At 35.4% G+C, this 10,477-nt stretch overlaps 1 protein-coding gene across 1 annotated transcript in view; it reads right to left on the bottom strand.

Moving 5' to 3' along the window:
• Positions 1 to 2,329: 2,329 nt before the first annotated feature.
• The window catches only part of LOC110450018, a 79,586-nt gene continuing 71,438 nt past the window's right edge, over positions 2,330 to 10,477 (bottom strand). The window contains exons 25-27 of the mRNA XM_021497225.1: positions 9,844 to 9,953; positions 9,085 to 9,391; positions 2,330 to 8,517 (exon numbers count right to left, since the gene is read on the bottom strand). Coding sequence (XP_021352900.1) covers positions 8,455 to 8,517; positions 9,085 to 9,391; positions 9,844 to 9,953 — 480 coding nt within the window. The 3' untranslated portion in view covers positions 2,330 to 8,454. The remainder of the gene's footprint in view (positions 8,518 to 9,084; positions 9,392 to 9,843; positions 9,954 to 10,477) is intronic.

Below are 10,477 nucleotides of genomic sequence, written 5' to 3'. Positions count from 1 at the left end.
TTTTGACAATAAATTTTGTAATATGTTGTTATTTGTCCTTCAGATTTGAGATAAATTTTCAATCAATGAATAAAACAGCGACTAGTCAGTATCAACCAGCCATCTGACATGTTATATTTTTGTTGTCGCAATCGTAACGATGTCACGTTCAAAACACCCAAATTATGTCAGAGCTGACATCTGGTATGAAAATAACTGGGGGAACCATAGCTGAAAAAGGCAAATCAATGTGTTTTTATTTTTATTTGTGATGGTCCGATACTCTAAAATAAACAAGCGGCTCATCGGCCTTAACGGTCACCTGACAACCGATTCAAATTAGGACTGTCATCCAGGGGCCAATTCATACTTTTCCTCAGTCCAAGTGATCTTGCTGCATCATCCATTAATTTTTCCTTTTGAAAACAATAACTTCAGTAAAAATGAACCGATTTTGATGAAACTTTGTATGCAGCTTTGTATCAATGAGATCTTGGATGAGTTTGAATACCGGACCAATTTGACCATAACTTACATAGTTATTCCCCTTGGTAATTCTATTATTGTTGGACCCTGTGAACACGATAACTGAAATAAATGGGTGTGACTCAAATTTTGACCCAAGGGGTCTGTTTTGAACAAATTTGGTAACTGTATGTCTTCTGTTCTTGGTTAAAAGAAACAAGTAAAAGCGTAAGTCAATGATTTATTAAATAAGGCACAAGATTTTAATAGCACCTTGTTAGTAGCAAAAATGCGTCATGAATGAAAAAAAAGATGTACCACATGAATTTACATCTATTCTTGTGTAATGTCAATCAACATCACAGGGACAAATAATAATATAATGACAAAGGGCAATAACTCTGCAGGTTACCGTTAAATAATTACCGGACAAAGTTTCATTGAACTCCATTAACATTTATTCAAGTTATCGTGTTTACAAGGTCCAATAATAATATTACAAAGGGCAATAACTCTGTAAGCTACTGTCCAATAATTCCCCTTTTCGAACTCGTCCGAGATCATAATACATATATGGATGTATACAAAGTTTCATCAAACTCGGTTAACATTTACTCAAGTTATCATGATCACAAGATCCAATAATAATAATATTACAAAGGGCAATAACTCTGTAAGTTACTGTCCAATAATTTCCCTTTTTGAACTCGTCCGAGATCATAATACATATATGGCTGTATACAAAGTTTCATCAAACTCGGTTAACATTTACTCAAGTTATCATGTTCACAAGATCCAATAATAATAATATTACAAAGGGCAATAACTCTGTAAGTTACTGTCCAATAATTCCCCTTTTCGAACTCGTCCGAGATCATAATACATATATGGCTGTATACAAAGTTTCATCAAACTCGGTTAACATTTACTGAAGTTATCGTGTTCACAAGGAAAAGTTAACGCACGACGCACGAGGACGGACAAAAGGCGATCACAATAGGTTACCATGACCTATGGTCAGGTAACCTAAAAAAAAGAATTAGTATTACCATTGAAAAGATCTTGAAATATCCCAGTATATTATTCTTTTCTTTTAATTTCTCTGGTCTTGAACGAGCTCATGTATATGTACTATGAGGATCATGCAAACCACGTTAGAATGTAATTGATCTTTGAGGGGATTGTTCCATGCTAGAATGTAATTTATCTTTGAGGGGATTGTTCCAAGCTAGAATTCCCTATCCATCTCGAACAGGCAGAGCTGTACAACTAGGGACAAGGGCAAACATGTATAGCAAGTTTCATAACAATACCCAAAGTCCGTTCTGAAAATAGCGGTTATAAACTTACATGCAGTATCTATACAAAAACCAATGATGGCCTTTTGTTTTTCTGAATTTGAGGTAACGTAACAGGTTTCTTTACAACCCTTCAGTAGTTTCTGAGAAATAGTACGGACCAGAAAACTTTCCCCCAGTCAATTGTTCGCCTTCCACCATTAGAATCCCTGTTCACCCAGTGTCCATTTCACCCTTTATAGGTAATTACTATATAGGTTATGTTGTGTTCTAATATTCGCAGTCACTGTAAATTCACTGTCACTGTAACACACTTGAAATGCAAATTCAAAGATGGCTGCCTGGCGGTCGTTTTGTTTTTCGTATCCAATTCAAATTGGAGCACGTGACAAGTGGGATCATGCATAGCAAATTTCATTCTGATCCCATTCGTACTTTCGGAGGAATACCGACACACTGACTGTATGACGGACGGATGCTGCACCATGAAATTAATGTGATTGAAACAGCCAAACATGGCTGAAAAGGATTCACTAAAGATATCAGCAATGATTAACGACACGGAAACAGAAGACACAAGACGTGGGTAAAGATATCTGTACTTTATTATTGCTCGACTGTAGTTGTCTGGTCTGGACAACAGTACAGTTAAAATCCGTAAACAATCAAGGTCGTAACAAAGCTAGGGGTGTGCTAAAGGTCAAAGTTCACGGGAGAGGTCATTCTAAGGTCACAGAAGAGGTGCAATGCATCCAGAACCAACTAACCATAGTAACTCTTCTGTAAAATAGAAACTGTGCAAATTCTTACATACGATAATTGGTATATAATATATGTATATAATATATGTAATTTATAATTATATATAATTTTTGTCTATTGATGATGTAAAGCAGGACAGATTTGCAAAATATATGATAATTATTTTACAGATCGCTGGCCTAGCTATTCAAAAGAGGTAGATAAAGTGAGCCCCTTGTTACTCGAGGGGGCGATTAATTGATGTAGTTCTATTACAGTTGTCGTCTTATTGGCAACATGAATCAAAATAGGACATATTTGTGTAATCTCTATGTAACACAAAACAAAACTGAAGAACTCTAATGAGAATATGGGGAAAAAAAGAAGAAATAATCGCCATATTTGATGAAATTCAAAAATTCAAAACTCCTAAATCATTTAGCTAAGCACTTGATAAACAGTGCAGGCAACTAATAATTACATAACATGAAAATGTATAAAAAAAACAACCTAACATTATTAGCATAAAGCTTATAACATTTCCCTTCGTTATAATGATTTTGTATTATAAAAAGACCTGATAATTGGTCATCAGATTAATAATTAACAATTTGGTTTGGCATTGACAAAGGTTTGGAGTTAGCACTGAATCTTGTTAGAACTGTTGTAGGTTTTAAATATGAGATATAGAATGCGCTTTAAGTTCCAAAACTCGTAACTTTTTGAAAATATATTGGACTGTGAGATCATTCACTAGATGACCCAAGGAAATAAAAATCATTATAAATTTGAAGAGAAAACGCAAAGCTATAAATAGATTTGAATGTCGTCATGGAGTTGGAACAAGAATATTCAGAGAGAAATATTCATCAGCGAGCATAAAAAATATTTATCTAACAGCACCAACCCTTCATATACGGAGACAACAGACACTTCGTCGAATATACATAAACAAGAAACCTGCTGTTTACATCACTTACAGGATTTTTTTAACATCGTGTGGAACGTGAGGTATGAATTTGGAAATGATATGGGTGTCTTTCATAAGGCTAGAAAAAGCATGTTAATTCTTCAACGAAAGAACAATCGGATGAGAACAAAATGATGGAAGAAAAAAATATCTAAGACAGTTATTGCAGCTCCGTAGAGGAAGAGTTGATAGTTGGTAAAACGTTAACCTCTGAAACAAGGACACGTACAAATACAATTTTACGAATTGTATATGAATATGAAAATCTCAATGTGCACACAAATACATACATATGAAGCATATGGCCCCAATTCCTTAGTCAAAGTAAAAAATAATCTGTTTCCCGCTACATTCTTTGAAAACCGAGGGAAGCTAGACAAAACCTATTTGGAAATTGTTTTTACAAATGCTCTTTGTGATTTGTTCTAAGCCAGTTAGAAACAGGACTTGCCATTTTTCTGACGGGTACATTGCAGGTCTAATGATTTATTTTCATGAAACAGTTAACCAGCTTGTCAACACCATCGTGAAATCAATTCATTTGACCAGTCCCTTTTGAAGTTTACAAATTGAGCAGGGACAAACACAACACAGAAAAAAAATATTCCGCCTTGTCCCCCAGTGTGGGTAATACTTAACAAACAAAAAATGTTGAGGTTGACACCAAAAATGAGATAAATCATTGTAATAGGAAACAGATTTTTCTTTATTTGACCAAAAATAAAACTCTGACGTCGAGAATCAACAACAATGCCAGATTCTTACTCTTTAAGAAGATCTGGCAATACTGTTCAATTTCAACTTCGGGTTTGCTTTAAAAAACAAGGCTGGGTCCCTTTTAAAGTCAGACTCTGTGATTATATATGCCTCACAAACAATTGCCAACTTGTACCCTAAACCGAAGCAATGCTTAAAACAGTTCAGCACACAGGCCTGAGAAAAAAACATACATGTTTCAAGCTCTGAGCAGATATAGATACCGGTATATTGCATTGTTGTTACTTCGACAAAGTTCAACATAATTATAAGTGTCTGCAGGCAGGATCTAATACAAACTAATGGCCATATCATCACAACCAAACAAGTAAAATATCAATCTACTTTAAAATGTTATTCCCCGTATATTTCATTTCACTTTCATCACTATTGTCCCCAATGCCATTTAATGGGGGCCTCATTCCCCCATTAAATAAAAAATGATTTCATAAATTTTATTCTGGCTTAGTGTTTTCAAAGAAAATGTTTGCAATAATCTACCAGCCATCTTGCTTCATGTGTTCATAACATAATTCTGCTGAATGATTGGTAACATTTTGGAATAACTTCAAATAATAGCCAATCAAATCAGTCAAAATCATACTGCCCTGGAATCTAGTGAAAATCCCTGAAATACACACTTGCTAAACATGGTGTCTTAACAAGCAGCACATAACATTTAATTAAAAAAAATCTCGTCAAGATTAATGTTATTCCAAGCTTAAACTTTGAAATCTAAATGAAGAAAACAAGATATTTACAACATTCTTTTAAATATAGCAAAAAGAATCATTATAATGTGAAATTGTAAAATTTGTAAACAAAATATGCACTAAACATAATACATGTAAATGCAGTAACAACACGAACGACAAAAAAACGGGTTACAATGTTGGGCAGTCGGTCATAGACAATGATGGGCCCTCAACGCAAATGTCTCGTAGCACTGTCCACCGTAACACTCAAAACTCACAATGTTCTTCAGAAAAATGCGAAAACTTGCAATTTACAAAATGTTCATATTGACTTTGGAATAAATTTTGTGTTCATGAATTTCATGCAGTGCCAACGAAACACTAGTGACAAGCTGTAAACAGTGAAACATTCTTCAAGTCAAACCTTAGCCCTGCACTGTGAAAATATGTATTTGCCAAGGCTTAATTTTGCCCTTTATGAACACTTTCTATATATTGTTGTACGTTGTGTAATAACATTCGCATGATAAATTCGCCCTAATTATGAAAGGCGAAAAAGGCAAAAGTTAAACCGAGGAGAAAATTTCCTGGTATACAGTGATCACCAAATCTAAAGCTGTTTCACTCCATGTTGTATTTTGTACAATGAGTCGAGGTGAACAGAACGACAGACATTTTCAGTTTTATTGTTGTGTGCGTATGTGGTCGTCTTTTTTCAGGAACCCCGTTCTTGTTAGAGGTGACCCACTCTAAACATAACCTTTAAAAAATGGTAAATACGTAGCCCTTAATACCCAAAATTGGCAAACAGAAAACGGGAAAACAATCAATAACAAAGGGGAAGTCGCTAATCGTAATATTGCTAAATAACATATATAACTGGGGACAATGGATCAAAGCTTGTTAACTCAGATTTTCAAATTTTAATACTAAATATATGGCATTTTTACAAAGGGAAAATTGAATTGAATGCTAACATTTTTTTTCTTTCTAAAAATGTTATTCAAAATTCTGGAAACTATGCTTCGAGGAAAAGGTTGTCACCATATTGTTAAGTTAACCTTTATTTTGAAGGACTGATTTTATAAATATCTTGTAAAAAAGAAGTTTGTAGGTATAACTTATCAGCTTCTTTTACGGAACACCAAGAGTAACATTCAGTTTATGCTTTGATTAAACAGTTACATACAAACAGTATGCTATATGAAATATGTGCTATAATTGGATATTTTTTACAGTCAAGATTTGGTAAAAGTACTCAGGATGGGGCGAAGACAAATTTTATAACTTTACAAGCACAAAAATATGCCAAACAAATTGTTTTGGCATGTTACAATAATGAGAATGTTGAACGTATCCTGGTTACCCCCTCAGATGGAAATAGACTGTTCCTACACAAACAGCATTAACATTCTATTGTGGAAATTTAGGGGTGATCAGGATTGCATGAGAGGTAAAAAGTTGAATAGTCCCGTCAAAAAAAAATAAAAAAATGATATAACGTCAGCTTAGATGATTGATGTCAGTTGATTGATCCGTTCAATAATTCCAAACGATTTAGCAAAAACAGATTTCTTTTTGTCTTTATTAACTACTGGCCATACAAACAGCTTCAATGCTGCATCTTCCCAAAGTCGTCGACACTTTCAAAGACAAATATTCCCTCAACATGTGACAATTTTAAACTACCAGGTATTTTATTTCTGTTGGTCTCTTGAACTGTCAAAGAGACATTGTAACCCATGTCACTCATTAATTAATATTAAGAAAAATAATTAACTTATTAAAAAAAAAAAATCTCTTTGCTGTAAATACCCGGTATAATGAATCACCCGTAAAATAATGGTCTCTATATACCAGTTTCATGTCCCTGATTTAACCGCAGGGAAATCGATTAAGCACAACAAGGGGAGCCTACTCTGTATAGCAAAAATATGAGACAGAAATGGATGTGTACACGCAGGGTTATGGAGCATCAGGATTTGTTGTCCATCACTGGTATTACAGGGGCAACAAAAAATATACAAACAAGTATAACAAACCAAATTATCTACTGTAAGTAGATAGAAACTACTCAGTCTGTGACCATTGTTAATCATGCACGTTGGTCACAGCGGTGAACTGACCAAGCCTGGAGGTCATCACATCCGTGTATAAATCTGGAACGTTTACAGTGCAGTAGTCCAGAATCTTGTTTTCAATAATTAATTTAGAAAAGCATGTAATGAAAGAGACATTTCTAGGTTTGGTAATCCAGAAAAGTTGTTTTTATAGCAATGATAATCGAGTTATTATAAAAACCAATCTGGTGCTGGTGAATCCAGGCTCCGTCACGCTCCACAAGAATAACAGACAAAGGTTTCACCTCAGTAATGCCCAAACTCATTTCTTACACTTGATAGGAAAGATGAAAAGTTACTAGCAATGCCTGTCCATATATGGTCGTTAGTAGCAATGCCTGTCCATATATGGTCATAACTAGCAATGCCTGTCCATATATGGTCATTACTAGCAATGCCTGTCCATATTTAATCATAACTAGCAATGTGGGCCCATATATGGTCATAACTAGCAATGCTGGACTATATATGGTCATAACTAGCAATGCTGGACTATATATATGGTCATAACTAGCAATGCTGGACTATATATGGTCATAACAAGCAATGCTGGACTATATATGGTCATAACAAGCAATGCCTTTCCATATAAGGTTGTATTTCCAATAAACATCATAACTTGACACCCCTCCAACAATGACAACCAGCGTTTGTTCTATCTCCTGTTGTTGCCAAAGGCAATGAATGGCTAGTGACCTGTTGGTACTAATCACTGTATAACAACACACTCGGCTACCAGAAGTGGTATTCAACAAAAAAAACACCCAGAAAATAACAAAACATGATAAACAATTGAGTAACACCTAAAAAATGAAACTACAACTTCATACTGATATTTCATGACAAGAGTTTGGGGGAAAAAAAAATGGTACATAGAATAATGAATCTGTTAATTATCGCACAATTCAACCTTGGTCGCTTTTATAGAAAAAGTCTGTATGAATTGTTCAATACTTATAATGCACCATTTTACAATATTAAGTATAGTCTTTTGCAAAAAAAACAAAAAAAACTGTCTTGCAGAGCATGCCATATCAACCTTCCAAGAAACTTTAAATGCTGCGGAGTACAGTCCATTCATGTAACTGCCATTCCATTTCGTGAAAAAATGTTTCTTTCGTCAAACTTGAATCAATTCATCAATTAGGGATGTGTTCCGTAGAATCTCATCTTCTCACACAGCTCATGGGTCGATCTTCTCACACAGCTCATGGGTCGACCTTCTCACACAGCTCATACGTCGACCACTGAAAAATCGACCGAGCCATCTACTCATCCTGCACCTAAGTGTCCCTGTTACAGCTCTTATTAGGTGTGTTTGATAGATGGAACAGCCAAACAGTGCTATCAGTAGAGGTAACAGCCACATCAGACTTGCTGGCCATTAAATGTAACACCTAATCTGATTGGCTGACCATTAAAAGTAACATCTAATCTGATTGGCTGGCTACTTCTGCTGCATCTGCCCGACAAATAGGACAAGTTCTGTTTGTCTGAAAAAGAAAAAAGAAAATTGTTATTCCCACAGAAAACCCCAGAAACTTTGTAAATAACGTTCAGCTACTGTATTGACCCAACAAAAAACAACTTACAATTGTTAATTAATTATGTTTTTATGTTGATGTTTTTTCAAAGTAATTAATTAACAAATAAAAAATAAATAAAAAAAACACATACTGCATACCAAGACATTTTCGTCCTTCGCCCAAGAAATCTATTTTTGCCCAGTGTTAATTTCGCCCTCCATATTTAAATACTGAGTTTATCGTGCTGTTTACTTATATTAACTGCAATGATAAATTTGCCCTCATTAGGGAGGGCAAAAAAGGCAAAAATTAAACTGCAGCGAAAACTTCCCAGTATACAGTTAACATATATACTCTCCTTCATGATCAGTACGTAAAAATAAGTCACAGATTCTATTTTGGCAAATTGACTTTCTTTTTGTATTTGAATTCCTCATTGCAATTGCATTTTTGAAATACATTCCAAAGTGTTTTGATTCTAAACCTTGAAAATTGTTCAACAGAGGGAAATGCAATACATATCGGTGTACAGACCTTGAGCCATTTGTCCACACATTTGGTATGGAATTCGTGACTGCACGGTAGTACACGGAGGAGTTGGCGGTTCTCAAAATCACACATGCACACAACGCAGGAGGTTTGATCCATGCCCGAGTGGTGCGTCTCCTTGTTAAACCTGTACGCGGGCAGCTGGTCGATCTCCAGCTTGGTCAGACCCTTGGGTTTGGCGTCACCCAGTCTCTCCGCAAGATTCAGTAATGCCTCGTAATTTTCTACTTCTGTTGCGTCTTCTCGGAACTCCCGTCCAAATCTCGGCAGTGGAGGGTTACCCAACATGGCACTGAAATGATGACATAACTGAAGTCACGACTGTGAAGATTCTGATTCGTCTGTAGGCGGTTAACAATTTAAGATAAATTTTCAATTAATGGCGCAGACGACAACCAAAATCAGCTATCTATTTCAAATGTTACGATTGTGACGTAAAAATCATAATGATGTCTTGATCACCACTCAAGATGCATATTTAGTGGAAGTGCAGAACAAATGTGAATATCAAAATGTATAGAACTTACTATTCAGCCAGATAGGAATAGTTACTCATCCATAAATGGTTAGGAAATTTCTCAATTTTATTATATGAAATGATAAGCATATGACTTTTATTTTTTTATATTTATATTACACCAAACAAATTCCAGAAATTCCATTTCTTGTTGTTCAAAGATACAACACCACTGCTAAGCAAAATAAATATACAGATGATCAAAACAGGAAGTGTTGGATACTTACAGGAAGTGGAGCAGGAACCCTGGGTAGGGTGGTGGAGGAGGAGGTATGGAGCGTAGTCTACCGTTGCGGCCAGCCGTTCGGTGGCGTGCATAGTATCTGTGAAATGGTCCCTGTTACACGAAAGAATCACATTGCTGATCAAATGTAGCACTTAAAACACGAATTACACACAAAACTACTTGCTTTTTCATCACCATTCAGGAATTCGACGGGATAGAGACTAATAATCTATCTGTGGGAGATTTCTAAACACAGTTACAGATCTCATCTGTCCAATATTTACAATAGACGTTATCAAGTGAACAGATAAAATGCCTGGTGAATGATGAGCTAACTTAGAGAGAGGGTCGTAATGTTGAATTTATAGTGGTAGGGGGATAGATATCTCGAGAAGAGCCATGGATGACGGGCCAACTCCGTTAGGAGAGCTGGAGGCATGTGTCTGTAAGAGAGGGTACTCAGGGCCCGTATTCATGAAACTATTCTCATGCTCAAACTCAAATTCTGTACTCAAGCCCAATTTCTTGTTCCAGTGTTTAATTCATAAAATAATCACTATTTGTTCACATTTTTGACAGATTTAGGGAGAAACTTCAAGCCGTTTTCTATTTTAGATGTTAACAAATTGACTATC

This window comes from Mizuhopecten yessoensis, unplaced genomic scaffold, assembly GCF_002113885.1.
Source record: "Mizuhopecten yessoensis strain PY_sf001 unplaced genomic scaffold, ASM211388v2 scaffold4899, whole genome shotgun sequence".
In the NCBI taxonomy this organism is placed as follows: Eukaryota; Metazoa; Mollusca; class Bivalvia; order Pectinida; family Pectinidae; genus Mizuhopecten; species Mizuhopecten yessoensis.
This window is presented reverse-complemented; position numbering and strand designations above follow the sequence as displayed.